The sequence below is a fragment of the Lacerta agilis genome, chromosome 5 (assembly GCF_009819535.1).
Source record: "Lacerta agilis isolate rLacAgi1 chromosome 5, rLacAgi1.pri, whole genome shotgun sequence".
NCBI classification, from domain to species: domain Eukaryota; kingdom Metazoa; phylum Chordata; class Lepidosauria; order Squamata; family Lacertidae; genus Lacerta; species Lacerta agilis.
In genome coordinates this window covers 88,367,519-88,382,691 of record NC_046316.1, presented here as the reverse complement: position 1 = coordinate 88,382,691, position 15,173 = coordinate 88,367,519, and the positions used below count along the sequence as shown (strand labels likewise).

General features: G+C 51.3%; 1 protein-coding gene across 2 annotated transcripts in view; it reads right to left on the bottom strand.

Annotated features, from left to right (window-relative positions):
• Nucleotides 1-6,885: 6,885 nt before the first annotated feature.
• EPHB3 (EPH receptor B3) overlaps nt 6,886-15,173 on the bottom strand; it is a 90,429-nt gene continuing 82,141 nt past the window's right edge. Inside the window, exons 9-16 of one of the 2 annotated variants that reach the window (XM_033150755.1) lie at nt 13,622-13,674; nt 12,434-12,556; nt 12,062-12,309; nt 11,308-11,523; nt 9,268-9,432; nt 8,976-9,169; nt 8,490-8,645; nt 6,886-7,158 (exon numbers count right to left, since the gene is read on the bottom strand). In XM_033150755.1, the coding sequence (XP_033006646.1) occupies nt 7,050-7,158; nt 8,490-8,645; nt 8,976-9,169; nt 9,268-9,432; nt 11,308-11,523; nt 12,062-12,309; nt 12,434-12,556; nt 13,622-13,674 (1,264 nt within the window). In that variant the 3' untranslated portion in view covers nt 6,886-7,049. The remainder of the gene's footprint in view (nt 7,159-8,489; nt 8,646-8,975; nt 9,170-9,267; nt 9,433-11,307; nt 11,524-12,061; nt 12,310-12,433; nt 12,557-13,621; nt 13,675-15,173) is intronic. The other variant, XM_033150756.1, reaches the window with a different exon arrangement.

Here is a 15,173-nt window from a genome sequence, read left to right as displayed (position 1 = left end):
GCAAGTCCACTTCCACAGCCTTGAGGATTAGAAACTAAACAACAACAAATGCAAAACAAAACAAACAGAAATCCAGGCTGTTGAATTCAACACGATTCCAAATTACAATGTTTGTGCAAAAGCAGAAAATAAGAGTCTGGTCTATAGCTCTCTCTCCCTCTCTCTCTCCCTCTGAGAGCGAGAGAAAGGAGGTATATTTAATAAAGAAAACCTGTTCACGAAACCATACAGTGAAAAACAGGTATGCAAGTTGTGTGTGAGTTTCATTCTTCTTGGTAACTGTTTATGCCTGCACGCCAAGAGTGTAGACCTCCAGATGTGGCTGGACTCCAACTCCCATCAGCCCACCCCGCACAGCACATGGTCAGAGATGATGGGAGTTGTAGTCCAACACCAATTCGAGGACCATAGGCTTCTACATCCCGGCTGTATGTGGAGGTCTCAGTTACACTTTAAGGTCCCTGCCCTATATAGCAAACCACACTGTTAAGAATAGGGTAGAGAACATCTTTGAGATTCTGGAACCTTTCCTCGAAGGGGGACTCATTGTTGTGGCAGCAGGTCTTTGTCCAGTGGGCCATTTTCCAAGATGGAGAGTCTGATGGGGAAACCATGTCACAGACCTAGGCAATGGCAGGACTTGCCGGGCAATTCCCATTGGCTTGTCCACACTTCTCCTTGTCGTGCTTGCCACCCGCAACCCTCCTGAATATGGCTGCATTTACACACGAAAAATCCTATGTGCATGTGCCAAAATGGAGCAACCGCTTCTCAGATAAGCTCTGAGAACCGACCACACATTTCTGAACTATGTACATAGGACTAACTTCCTGCACGTAGGGCATAATGTACAGTAATTTGGACAGGTTGCTCCCACACAGAGGCATGATGGACCAGATTGGACCCTTGGAGGCAGAGGCCGATGTCTTGCGGTTGCCTAGCAACAGCAAAGTGCTTCCTTCTAGGCCTTATGACTCACCAAGCTGAACAGGGCCTACCTAATATATATAGTTGCCAGGAATTCGATAACTCTTGCCTTCCATCTTTTTGCCTTATTGAGGGTCTAGTACAGGGGTCCCCAAACTAAGGCCCGGGGGCCTGATGCGGCCCAATTGCCTTCTAAATTCGGCCCATGGATGGCCCAGGAATCAGTGTGTTTTTACATGAGTAGAATGTGTGCTTTTATTTAAAATGCATCTCTGGGTTATTTGTGGGGCATAGGAATTCATTCATATATTTTTTTTCAAAATATAGTCCGGCCCCCCACAAGGTCTGAGGGACTGTGCTGTGGACTGTCCCCCTGCTGAAAAAGTTTGCTGACCCCTGGTTTAGTAAGTTGGTTGCAATATATGGCCGCTCAGCATTTAGTTGGTGTGTGTCTCTCTCAAACTAATAGGGGCCTGCTTCCTTCTATCCCTAGCAAAGTAAGAGGCTGGACCCGAAGTGGTGACAAAGGAGTCCACGTTGGCAAGGTGGCAAACATATTGTAGGAGAAAACCAAGACAAGCTTTTCCAAAACAAACCTCAGGGAAGTTTTGCCTCCATGTTGGATTTAAGGAAATGAGGAACCAGGCCCAAAGTGGAAGAAATTGTGGGCAAGGAAGACCTGTTGCTAAGTAGCCCTGAGCTCCCCAAGGATGGGCCTTGATGTTCCTCAAGCTATCTTCAAGCCACTTGACCGTCCTTCTTCAGGCGAGTTTCCCAAACTTAAGTCTCCAGCTGATTTTGGACTACATCTCCCATCATCCCTAGCTAGCAGGACCAGTGGTCAGGGATGGTAGTGCAAAAACAGCTGGAGATCCATTTGGGAAAGGCTGTTCATCAGGGAGGCCATACCCAAAAAGGAGGTTGCAAAGAGACCAGGGTGGGGGTGGGGGGAGATATTGTTTCAAAGCTGGGCTGGGTCCCGGAAAACTGTGTGGTGATGGAAGGAATCCTAGAGACTCCGGCGAGGAGACAAGATTATGAGCAGGCTTAATTGGCTAATTAGTGGAAAATTAAAAACAGGGCCGCATCTGGAAACCACACAAAGCATACTCAGGCTCCACTGAAGCATGTTTAGGTCGGCAAGTATGTGCACTCGTGGTGCCAGAGGCACCTCAGCTTTCATTTTTTCAAAAGGGCCACTAGTCCTCGTGGCTGCAGAAAAGTGTTTGCAAATGGGCATTGTCTGCTGGTGAAGGCTCAGAAACCAGCAGGAAGCCTTTCGGAGACCAGGAGATGGCACTTTGATGATGATCTGTAGCTGGACCGCATGAATCTTCCTCCTAATCACCTAAGTGCTTCTTCTATGCGGAGCCCTGCTGGACTCAGGCATCATTATATCAGAGCACAGCAAAGGGCATTTGCATACGCAGGGCGGGGAGACGCAAACCTGAAAACTTCTGCCTTCTGGTTTTGGTGGGGTTGTGGCCAGATTTAGAGTGGAGGTTGCCTTCCTTCCCCACGGGGGGGGGGGAATGGGTGGGGAGGGGTTGAGTGGAAAGTCCGGCACCTCCTATAGGACCATCTCTTTCTCCCTAATGGGTAAGCCTCAGGCAGGTCGATCAGAATGAACCGAAACACAGTGAACTAAATGCAGATTATTAGGGTTGCCATACGTCTGGAATTTCCCGGACACAGCCTGAAAACTGCTGTCGGAAGCAGTGTCTGGGCGAAAATCGCTAAAATGTCCAGGAAAATCCAGGATGTTTTGGGCAATTTCCCTTAAAAATAGCTCAATAACTTCTGGGTGGTTTTTTTCTTTTCTTTTTTGGCAACCCTAGGTAATGTGTGCGGTAAAAACGCGTCTATTGGTGGATATAGAAGACAAAAATACATATTAGGGAAAGCTGGTTGGCAAAAATGTGCCTGTTAAGGCAACATTGCATTGGGGGAGGGGGAAGAGAAGTGTGCTTATTGGGAGAAATTTGCACTGAAATCCTGCTGATGAATTCTCACGAGGATTTTCATTTTTTAAAAGAATGCAAACCAATGAAGAAACGTGGAGATCTGAACTTAAGGCTGCGAAACCGAAACGACCATCCCTGCTGCAGAGGCTGTGGATTGTTCTAGATGTGCTGTAGCTGTAAACTTCAGCCCTCTCTCACTGACACGCTCAAGGAGTGAGCTTCCTAGTCACACTGGCTGCCTTTTCCAGGAAAGAGAATAGTCACCTAGAGAACAGCTCTGGGCAACTGAGGAGCCTGCTCTCTTTTCAGCAGGCCTGACAAAAAAGGTTATGTCGCCTGAGTTACTTGGGGACAAATGTTAAGGTTCCATCCTCATTCCGAGTTACTTGTTTGGGGGGTGGGGGTGGGAAGGGGAGGCAAAGCGAATTTCCCTGCTATAAATTTGCAATCATGCCTGTTTCCCAAGGGAAAGAGAGTGGGGATTAAGCTGCCTTGTCCAAAGTAAAATGGTGCAGTGATGGCCAAACTTGGCCCTCTAGCTGTTTTGGGACTAAGATTCATCCAGTGCTTTACCAGCTTCACTGGCTCCCGGTGGAGTACAGGGTCAGGTTTAAGGTGCTGGTTTTGACCTTTAAAGCCCTATGCGGCTTAGGACCCTCGTACTTAAGGGACCGCCTCTCCTGGTATGTCCCATGTAGGACCTTAAGGTCCTCAAATAATAATCTTTTGGAGGTCCCAAGCAACAAAGATGCTAGGTTGGCCTCAACTAGGGCCAGGGCCTTCTCAATATTGGCCCCGACTTGGTGGAACAGCCTATCACAAGAGACCAGGGCCCTGCGGGATTTGGCATCTTTCCGCAGGGCCTGCAAGATGGAGCTGTTCCACCTGGCCTTTGGGTTAGCTTCTGTTTAATATTTACGCTTCATCTTTTATTAGTGGGTTATTTTTGAAATTGAGACCTGCAGTTTTAATTGAATTTTTAAATTTGTATTTTAATCTGTTATTTTAAATTGATCGTGTTTATGTGTCTTATTTTGCTGTGATTTTAATTGATGTTAGCCGCCCTGAGCCCGGTTTTTTGGCTGGGAAGGGCGGGGTATAAATAAAATTATTATTATTATTATTATTATTATTATTATTATTATTATTATTATTATTTTTATTATTATCATCCCTGACCACTGGTCCTGTTAGCTAGGGATGATGGGAGTTGTAATCCCAAAACAGCTCTGAAGGGCCAAGTTTGGCCATCACTGGGTTACAGCTTTGGAGAAGTATCCCCGAAGAGAGAGAGAGTGGAGTGGGGGGGGGGAAGGAATTTGACTAATCGCCTTTGAAAAACAAGCAATCTCTGGAATCTGGAAGCACACTTTGGGCGAGCTCAGGTGAATCTCTGCTTCCTACAGGATTAGGTGAGCAAACCGAAAGGAGTCGCTCTCTTTATAGGATCGTGTAGCTGGAAAGGATTCCGGGGGGACATCTGGTCCAATGCCTTGCAATGCAGGAACGGGAGAAGGAGGAAAAGCCATTGGCAAGCCACCTGCCACTGGTCTCCTCTCAAGGCTACGTTTTGGTGGGAGAATGTTCAGAAACCGCAAGAGTGAAGTGTGTGTCTCTGCGTATGGGTGTGTGTGTGTGCTTTTACCTGGCAATGTATCTATGGGATGGCCTCCTCCAACTCACAGGGGTCATAGCTGTCAACTTTTCCCTTTTCTTGCGAGGAATCCTATTCGGAATAAGGGAATTTCCCTTAAAAAGGGGGGAAAGTTGACAGCTATGATAGGGGCATGGGAATCGGGAGCACGGGCTTGTATCTGAAGGCTTCCAAAGGCAACCTCCCTCGCTCCTCAATGGCCGGGCCCCCTTCTCCACAGGAATCCATAGGGGGAAATTGCAAAGGGACCCTCCTATCAGTTCCCCCCCCCCCCAAGACAAAAGGGCTGCTGCTGCACTGGAGGCCTCTGATGGAGGTGGGATATTAGATTCTGCTAAGCTGTGCTGTCAACCATCGCACTCAAGGTCCTTTCTCAAGGCCAGGGAATGAAGCAGTGAAGAAGCATTTTGGGCAGGGACTGGGGGGGGCACACACCCTATGAGCGCTCATGAGGATGCTGAGCTATGACGCCCATCATCCCTGGCCACGGGTGGGGCCAATTGTGGGATTCCAAAAACACGTGGAGGGCCACAGGTCTCTCCTTCCCCAGCTTTTCTCTCAAAGGATCAGAGAAGCCCAACGCGGTTCTGACTTCTGGAGGAGAGGCAGATCACTCTGAGCTCAGGTCTGTTTTCAGCTTTGACAGTTTCTACCCAAGGTTGTCCTTGTACAAGGGCCGAAAAAAGGAGAACGGAGCAGTGACAAGAGAGATTTGGGCCTCGCCTTGCGGCCACAACCTTTCCCGTTCCTACCCAGAGTGCCTTCCTCTGCGTTTGCTCCTTGCAGTCCCGGGCGGATGAGGGTCACCCCTTTCCCCTGCCTGCCCTCTGCCCTTGCTACCTCCAGGTCCAAAACCAGGGACCACCACTGTGGCTGGGCAAAGCTGCGCAGGAAGAAGGGAGGCATTGTGGGTAAGGGAGACAGTGGTTAGCTGGACACACACGCACAAAGCAACTCCGTGATACCAGCAGGGCAGGAGGACGTGGGGCTGCACTCTGCAGTTGCCTCTGCCTCCCCACTCGCAAAGTCCTCCCAACGTCTTGTTGCTTGTAGCCTGCGGCTGGAAGGAAAGGCTTGCCCGCTTCCTTCTGGAGGCAAAGGGAAGAAGAAAAACTCTATAACAGAGGAAGGAAGGAAGGAAGGAAGGAAGAAAGGGCAGGCGCCTGACATTTTGTGTGTGTTGCGGATTCTGTACAGCGGAGGAGAGAGAAAGAGAGAGGGAGGGATCGATCGATTGAAGGAAACTCAAGTAAAATTGTTATTGCCTTTATTCGGCCCATGCCTTCTTGCACGGTCCAGACGGCCAGTACACGCACTCGTACACATGCAAGCTCGCCATCTCCGCGAGGGAGCCTCCTGCCCCCCCCCGGCTCAGGGCTGCAGAGGCTTTCGGAAGAAAGCAAAACGAAACGGGGGGTGGGTGGGTGGGAAATAGAGGGAAGTGTTCCAGTCTTTTTGGCAGCGATCATAGCGTGTGTCAAGGAAAGGATCCGCAGAGATGGGCGTGCGGCTGACAGGGCCTGCTCCTTCCTGCATAAAACATGAGGTGGGGAGGAAGTCGTGGCGGGGGGTGGGGGTGGGGGTCTGAGATTGCAAGGCTCCTCCGCTCCGCTCAGCCTCCCCTTTCTCTCGAATCTTGCTGCCTTTCAACGTCCGCCTGTCCGTGTGATCTCTGTGCAAACTCGCGCTGACGGGTCTCTGGAAATACCCAAGGCTGCGATTGCAAGACGCGGAGCCGGGTCGCCCGACTCCTCCGCGTAGAAAACTCGCCGGCGCCGCTACCGGCTTTTGCAGTTCCAGCGTTCAGAGTCCCGAATGGACCGGCCGCCATCTCTCCCTGCAGACGTCCCCCATGTGGCTCCCCCGCCGGCCCCGGGGAGCGGAGCTGGCCACAGCGCAATCGTCTCTGGGCGTGCGGGGGGAACGCCTGGCTGGAGGCCCCTTTCCTGGGGAGGAGAGCGGCTCTGGCAGGTGCTTTTCCCCATTCATTCGTTGGCTGGGGATTCCTTTTCCTCTTGGGCAGCGTGGAGTTGGAAGAATCTGCCGCAGCGAGGTCTGAGATGCCCAAAGGACAACGATGGCACCATTGGAGGGCAGTGGGGGGAGAGCCTCAGTGAGTGGAGAGAGCTGGGGTGCCTCCATCCCCCCCCATCCATAATGCGCCTTCAATATGAAGACTCCGCGTTGCTGGCACGCCATTGCGAGCACGCAACAGCGAAATAATAAAAAAGGGGGGAAAGGGGGGAAAGAAGAAAAAGGCAGGGTTTCCTTCGGGCCTCTCCCCCCGCGTGCCGTTCATCTAGCTAGGACCACCCTAGTCCGTCCCGCCAGAGGTCTGTCGACAAGCCAATAGGCTCCACGCAAAAATATGGGGGGAGGGTTGTGGGGTGGAGAGAGAACGACACCTCTCCCCGCCCCACACTCAGGAAGCTGGGCAGCACCACAAACTAGAATCCCAGGGAGGTTCCCCCGTCGGGTCCATTCCAAGCCAGAGTCCTCAGCGGTCAAACCTGAACCGGCAACGTCTGGTTCATTTGTAACCTCATGTCCTGTATGCTGCTCAGAATCTTCTTCTGGTGTCCTGCTAGCGTCACTCCTATCCTGAGCAAGTCCCTGGAAAGGAACAAGGAGCAAAGGAGTTAGCAACGCACGGAAAGGGGAACTCAGCTTTTGGGGGGTGTCGGAAAGCGCGGGAAAGGGAGTAAGTGCAGGCTGACCCGTGGAACTCCCTGCCACCAGATGCATCAATGGGAGGGCCGGTGGAGAGCAGTGTGTTTTTGCTCAGAGGCATGAGTTGCGTTCAGATCTCTCCCTGGCCATGAACTCACTAGGTGCCCTCAAAAAAGATGCAACGTGGGGGCGGGGGGGGGGGGTTAATAATAATGTCCTATATTGAAACACTGCGGTCAGAATCACTAACACACAAGGCAATCATTGTTCTCAAGTGCAATACAATTTTTAAGGCAGAAGTTCCACTGTGCAATCGTAAATCTTTGTCCTGACGGAACAACTAATTTGGCACTGTGCCGGACACAACTCTAACTATTTTTAGTGGTGTGAACTGACTTCCATTTCATGAACTGACTTTTTCAGCCACAGTCCTGCCTGCCCACTTCAGATGACCTTCCTCCTCTCCACTTGACACTTGGGTAGGACTGTGGTTAATGTCCCTGGACCTTAAGAATACAGAGTCCGTGTTTAAGCAGCTGGGGATTTTTTTTAATTTTTTGCTGGGCTGGGAGGTTCTGTGAACCGTCCACACACGGAGGACACCTCCCTGCCCTGGGACAGGACCATTCTTGAGCAGCAGTGCCATCAGAGAAGGCCTCTGGGGCAGGCGTCCGGAGGCCCCCACCAAGCAGAACAGAAAGGAGGGCCCTCGATGCAGCGGGGCTGGCTTGGCACATTCCGGAGTGAGTGACTCAATGCACATGGCCCTCTGCAGAATCCACCCCCCCCCCCACCCCTGCAATAAGAAATTTAAATCCAGAGCACCACTGTTCTCGAGCAAAGGCACGGGGGGGGGGGAGGATTCTGAGTCCCCGGCCTAACAAAGGGCCAATTCAAAGTCTTTCTTTGCTTTTTGTTTTTTGGGGCAGTGGATCGACTTGATGGAATGCATGTCCCATGGAGGTCTCAGCAAATACTCAAGTGCCGGCTCGCCACATTTGGCAGCAGCAAGGATCTTTCGACTAGTGGCTGGCACCAGGAGACCCCGGACGATGAATTATCTACAAAACACTGTCATAGCCCCACCCACCCACCCACCCCTGGTAGGCTGGTGAGAATTTCATTCCACGGTCCAAATGCAAGGAACGAAGAGAAGTAACATGCCAATCTCGGCCTTCCCCTGCTACGTTGTCTGGCTTAAACGCAAACGGCCCAGTCTCCTGAGGCCGCTGTGTGATTTGCTCCGCCGCCAGCCACGCCCCCTTCTTACTTACTCGGCTGTCATCTGGGCTACCAGGTCGAAGGAGGCGAATCCTGCGTTGACGAAGTTCTCCTTGTACCGCCCCATTTTGATGGCGTCGAGCCAGTCGCCCACAGTCGTGAAGGTGGTGTAATCCGGCACGGTGCGGTCCAGGAGGGGCTGGGAAACGCTGCGAGGGATGAGAGAGCCCAGAGGTCAGGCAAGGCTCAGGAGGGGGAGACTGGGCTGCGCGTGGGGCAGAGCCGCAGGGGGGCAGTCCTGGCAGTCCTGTGGCGCGCGAGGAGGCTAAAAAGGCGGCTGTCCGCTTCCCTGTCCACCCTCTTTGCTCGTCGCTCCAGCCCCGGTTGCTGCCCGACTCCAGCCCCCAAGGCCACAGATAGATCTATCCGAGGTTTGCTTATTTATTTTTCCGCCACGAGCGCTAGAAACTTGGCACAGTTAGTCCAGACACAGCAGGTTGCCTGTGCTTGGAGAGGGTGAGGGGGCGAACGGCACTGACCCAGACTGCACGCTGGCGATGACCTTCAGGCTGGCCGCGTTGCGGATCAGCTTGTCGAGCGTGTTCACGATCTGAGAGAACTTGGGCCGGAGGTTGCGGTCGCGCACCCAGCAGTCCAGCATGAGCTGGTGCAGCGCCGTGGGGCAGTCCATGGGCGGTGGAAGGCGGTAGTCCTGCTCCACGGCGTTGATCACCTAAGGAGACCAGCAGGAAACAACAGGCAAGGGGTCACGCAGGGGCGCTTTTGCTCCTGCACCTCTCCTTCTCCTACACGGGAAGAGGCCGTACTTACATCCTGGTTGGACATATCCCAGTAAGGTCTTTCGCCGTAGGACATCACCTCCCACATGACGATCCCGTAGCTCCACACGTCGCTGGCAGAGGTGAACTTGCGGTAGGCGATGGCTTCCGGGGCGGTCCACCGGATCGGGATCTTGCCGCCCTGCGGGAAGAGACACTTGACACCGTTAATTAGCGCCAACCCCTCCGCAGCCCCCATATAATCCGCTGCCCCAGACTCACCCAGCCCTACTATGTTAAATATGTATTTTAGTTCACCTCCTTTGTAAATGTTTTATTTTGAAATCTTTAGGATAATATTTTAGTTTTCTGTTACGCTGCTTTGACTGTATACTCTACGTTTGACTTTCTTCAGATTGTTTTATTTATGTTTTATTGATTTAATATGCTGTAAACCGCTTTGAGATTTTTCTTAAATATATAAAGCGTTATGGGGGGGGGAAATCAATCCATCTATCCATCAATCAATCAATCAATCAATCAATCAAATGAATGAATGAATGAATGAATGGATGAATGAATCCTGGCAGTCCAGGAGGGAGACGGGGTCAGCCTGAAGCTGCATGGGCTCCTCCACCTTCTGACACCTGCGGTCTCTGTAACTGCGGATAACCCCGGGAGGGTTTGGAGATCCATTAATGCAGAGGAGTGGGACTTCTTCCCAAAGAAGTCAGAACTGCTGGCAGACTTTGTCCTTTCCCTAATCCAGTGCTTCCACATGGCGCTCCCAATTCCTCTTGATGCCCCCAAAGCTATTCGTTTATTAAATTTATATACCCCCAGCGTTCTCCCCAACTCAATAATTGTTAGTTGGCGCCCGCCGGTCTCGAGACACCATGGAGTGCGGAGAGGGAGTCAAACCGCCGTATTAGCAGCACCCAAGTGACCCCCCAGGAAGCAAGCCTGGGAATTGTGTCTGGAGGTCCTCAGAGTAGCCCTGTGTTTAAGGCCCAGGAGTTAGGCTGAGAGTCAAGGACAACCAATGAGCTTCAGGGCTGTGTGGGCATTTGAACCCTGGTCTCCCAGGTCCCATAGGCCAGGGCAATAACCACAACCCCACACTGGCTATTTAAAGGTCTGTGGAGGAAGAAGCCATGCAGGTTCGGGCTGCAGACTTGGCCACGAGACTAGCACATGGTCAGCAGGCCTCATGGGATGGGAATGTACCACTTTGGCCTTTCAATGGTGGACTGGATGCTTGAATGCATCCTTGAGGTCCAAAGAGGCCTTCAAACCAGGCATACCTGGAGATGCTTCCTTATGCCATTGGGCCAACTACCTCAGCCTGGTATACAACAGCCCTCCACAACTTGGTGACCTCCAGAGGGCCTTCATGGCAGTGGCGCCGGCCCTGTGGAACACCCTCCCCTCCGATGTGAAGGAGCTCAAGAACTACACAGCCTTAGAAGAAATTCGAAGGCAGCCCTGTATTGGGAAGTTTTTAAATGTTTGATATTTCATTATGCTTTTATATGTGTTGGAAGCCGTCCCAAGTGGCTGGGGCAGCCCAGCCAGGTGGGTGGAGTATTATTGTTGTTGTTGTTGTTGTTATTATTATTATTATTATTATTATTATTATTATTATTATTATTATTATTATTATTTACACTGCAACTGCAACCATCCCTGACCACTGGTTATGCTGGGCTAATGAGAGCTGTACTCCAATTTTTAATTTTTTTAAAAAGCTGGAATGCTGCAGGCTCTCCCAAGTTTTCAGACAAAGGGTCTCTACCTGGAGATTGAACCTGGAAGCCAAGCAGCGGCTCTAACCACTGGGCTATGGTCTCTCCCCAAAGCTGTGGACCTCCCCCTAGTTCTTCCCTTGGCATACTGTTTCGCGCTCGTCTTAATTCTAGTTCTGGCCTCATCACGGTGACTCTTCCTTCCCCGCAGGTTTTCCTTGTAGCGTGCGTGTGGCCCTAGGTATCTTTGTGCGGAGAGACCAGTCCTTGGACAGGGCTTCCGCAACCTTCCCTGCCAGGCCTGTGAGAGGGGAGGGACAGGGCATGGTGGCGAGGGTGTCACATACCAGTGAGCTGGTGTAGGTGGGGTCCGCGGGGTCGTCCTCCAAGAAGCGCGAGAGCCCAAAGTCGGACACTTTGCACACCAGGTTGCTGTTGACCAAGATGTTGCGGGCTGCCAGGTCCCGGTGCACATAGTTCATCTCAGACAGGTACTTCATGCCAGCGGCGATGCCGCGAAGCATGCCAACCAGCTGGATCACCGTGAACTGCCCGTCATTCAGCTGTTGGTGGAACAAGCAGAGAGGGGTCAGAAAGAATTGCTCCCTTCGACTCAGGTTTGAAAAGATCAGCTCTCCGTGGGCTGTTTCCCTGCCTATCCTTGGGGATCTTGCCATGGTGCGTGCATGTACACACACACACACACACACAGGCACACACGGTTTGCACATCGCAAAGCAAATGGGCTCGTGCAATATGTAAGGTGGCAAGAAACCCCTGCCAAACATTGGAGCAACACATCCACATTTGATGGGTTGAGTAGAGCTCAGATCATAGAATTGGAAGAGACCATGAGGATGAGCATATTTAGCGTTTCTGTTAGGGATGATAGGGGCTGAAATCCCCCTCCCCCCCAAAAAAAATGTTTAAAGTTGTTTATGTATGTACCAACAGCATCTTGGATTCTATATGTGCAGAAATGGAAGGAAGAAGAAGCTCCAAACAGAGAAGAATGGATAAGAAAGAGAATGAAGTATGCATTATACGTCTGCTTGGAAAGAGCCCAGGAAGCTCTTGGCAAGACCAGGGAGTCCTGCTCACCCGCAGGAAGGAGTCGAGGGCGCAGTTCTCCATGAACTCCGTGACGATCATGACGGGTCGGCTCTTGGTGACCACCCCCTCCAGGTGAATGATGTTGGGGTGGTCAAACTGCCCCATGATGCTGGCCTCGCTCAGGAAGTCTCGCCTCTGCCGGTCCGTGTAGCCCACTTTCAGTGTTTTGATGGCCACAAAGATCTCCCTCCTGCCTGGAAGCTTGAGGCGACCCCGGCAGACTTCTCCGAATTCACCTGTGGGGGGGCAAGACAGTCACATGCCGGAAACGAGTGGCCACACCCACCGAGAGTATAGCCGGACCCCGCCCCCTCCTCTTCCCTCGGTGGGCAGGAACTGAGCTGCCGTCAGGTGACTTGCCTGCTCCAATCACCTCCTCGATTTTCACGCATGAAATGTCGATTTCCTTGGCAAACTCCCGGACAGCTTCATTGGGGTCCTCGTAAGTGAAAGGGTCGATATAAACCTTCATCCCTGGAGTGACTGCAAGGACAGAGAGGCAATTCGCATTAAGTGTGGGATCAGGACACATGCTTTTATCACAATAGAGAGCATGCAGACATACCTGGGGCTCGTTTAAGTTTGACTCTCCTAGGTTCTTCTTGATTATCTCCGAGATTAAAGGTAAAGGTAAAGGGACCCCTGACCATTAGGTCCAGTCGTGTCCGACTCTGGGGTTGCAGCGCTCATCTCACATTATTGGACGAGGGAGCCGGCGTACAGCTTCCGGGTCATGTGGCCAGAATGACTAAGCCGCTTCTGGAAAACCAGAGCAGTGCATGGAAACGCCATTTACCTTCTAGCCAGAGCGGTACCTATTTATCTACTTGCACTTTGACGTGCTTTCAAACTGCTAGGTGGGCAGGAGCAGGGACCGAGCAACTCCATCGCGGGGATTTGAACTGCCGACCTTCTGATCAGCAAGCCCTAGGCTCTGTGGTTTAACCCACAGCGCCACCCGTGTCCCTTATCCCTGAGATTAGAATCATATAATTATAGAACTGTGGAGTTGGAAGGGACCACGAAGGTCATCTAGCCCAACCCCCTGCAATGCGAGAATCCTTTTGCTTGCCTAACATGGATCTGGTGGCAAATTATGCAATTACTTCTTTTCTTTTTAAACTAAAAAGGCGGTCTTTACATGCCTTTAAATCACTGACACCCCTAAATGAAAATCCTGTTCCGAATACTATGGACAGTTTTTCCTTATTACAATGAGGGCTAGAAACTTGTCATCTCTTTTGCCAAAATGGAATGCAAAGGTTCTTTGGGGTTGGAAGAATGCCTGCCAGGAATTGCCATAAGGCAGCACAGTTGTGAGGATACATGATCATCACCGCCATGTACCACCTTTCCATCGGAGAAAGAGGACGAAGAGGTTTACATGCAGCCTTTTGAAGCAGCTACAAAAAGGGTGGCCAGCTCCTTTGGGGCTGCAGAGCGCACACAGGCATGCAGGCATCTCTGGGAAATAAATGCAGGCTTGAAAATAACATTCACATGCCTGTGTGACTCAGGTGCTCATGCCACCCCTGGCTTGATACTCACTGTATTGCTGCAGCTTCTCCGTATACTCCGAGTCTGCGTTGTTTTGTTGCTTCCTGCCCAAAGAGAAAAGAAGGCATCAAACAGACTGCAAAATTACCCACCTTCTGGTCATCTTTCCACCAAAACCTGAGCACTGGAACACTGAACACCATTACACACAGAGAGCCGACATCTACTCCACCCATCCTCTTGCTCTGTTATCTATGCACAGTTATTATTATGCATGCACAGATAATAGCTGGAGAGTACTCAATCAGCCGTGGGGATACCATGAAGGCAGGGTGCTATAAAGGGTTTCTGCACTTCTGCTGCATTCATTGCACCTCTCATTGAAGGGCCACAGTCTGCAGTTTCTGCACTCCGTTCCCTCTGACCTCGCGGCTTATGATTCCCCTTGCCTTCGTGGATATACAGATATCCATACAGACACAGACAACTGAGAATGGCACACCGTGCATCTGATGAAGTGGAATCAAGTCCACGAAAGTTAGTGGGATGGGGGAACCTGAGGTCCTCCTAGAAGCGGTCAGACCGCACCTGCTATTGACCCTAACCAGCATGACCCGTGCAGGGTTAGAAACTCATATACAGTGGAACTTTGGCCACCTCATGAGAAGAGAAGACTCCCTGGAAAAGGCCCTGATGCTGGGAAAGATGGAGGGCACAAGGAGAAGGGGACGACAGAGGATGAGATGGTTGGACAGTGCCCTCAAAGCTACCAAGATGAGTGACCAAACTGCGGGAGACAGTGGAAGACAGGAGTGCCTGGCATGCTCTGGTCCATGGGGTCACGAAGAGTCGGACACGACTAAATGACTAAACAACAACAACATACAGTGGAACCTCGACTTACATACATCTCGTCTCGCGGACGTTCCAAGTTGCATCTGCGGCAAACCCAGAAGTAAACACCGGGTTTGCCACGATTCGCGGATGCGGCTTCTGCCATCGCTACCGCCGAATGCGCACATGCACAAGACAGGTCTTCTAGCGTCCCGTTTCGACCAGTGGATGGACCTCCAGAATGGATGATGTCCGTAAGTAGAGGTTCCACTGATCACCAAATGGCACCTTAAGCCACGATTAAGGTCGCCACAATGGAATGTCTAGGCACCTCGCCCCACCCCCGGTGAGATCTTCATTGTTGTTGGTTTCATTTCTGCACCACTTTATATTTTAAAGAACGAATCTCAAAGCGGTTTACCATTCATCAAAGCATCAAATAAAACAATCCTGAATAAAGGAAATGCAAGCTTCAAGAAAAATACTTTTTGCTTTCCCCAGTCGCCAACCTGGCATTCAGAGATCTCCATGCGGTCGCAATGGGACTCACACCAGTCGCAAAGTGTGCCTGGCGACTGGCTAATTTCCAGCACTGGATCCATGCTCAGGAATGATGCGAATTAGGAGTCCAACAACTTCCAGAAAGGCGAAGTCTCCCCATCCCCAACTTAAGTCATAATCAATCAGTCTTGGAGGTGCTGCAAGACTTTTGCTTGTTCATGTAAGTCGGGGATAGCCAACGTGGTGCCCTCCGGACTCTGTGGATTGC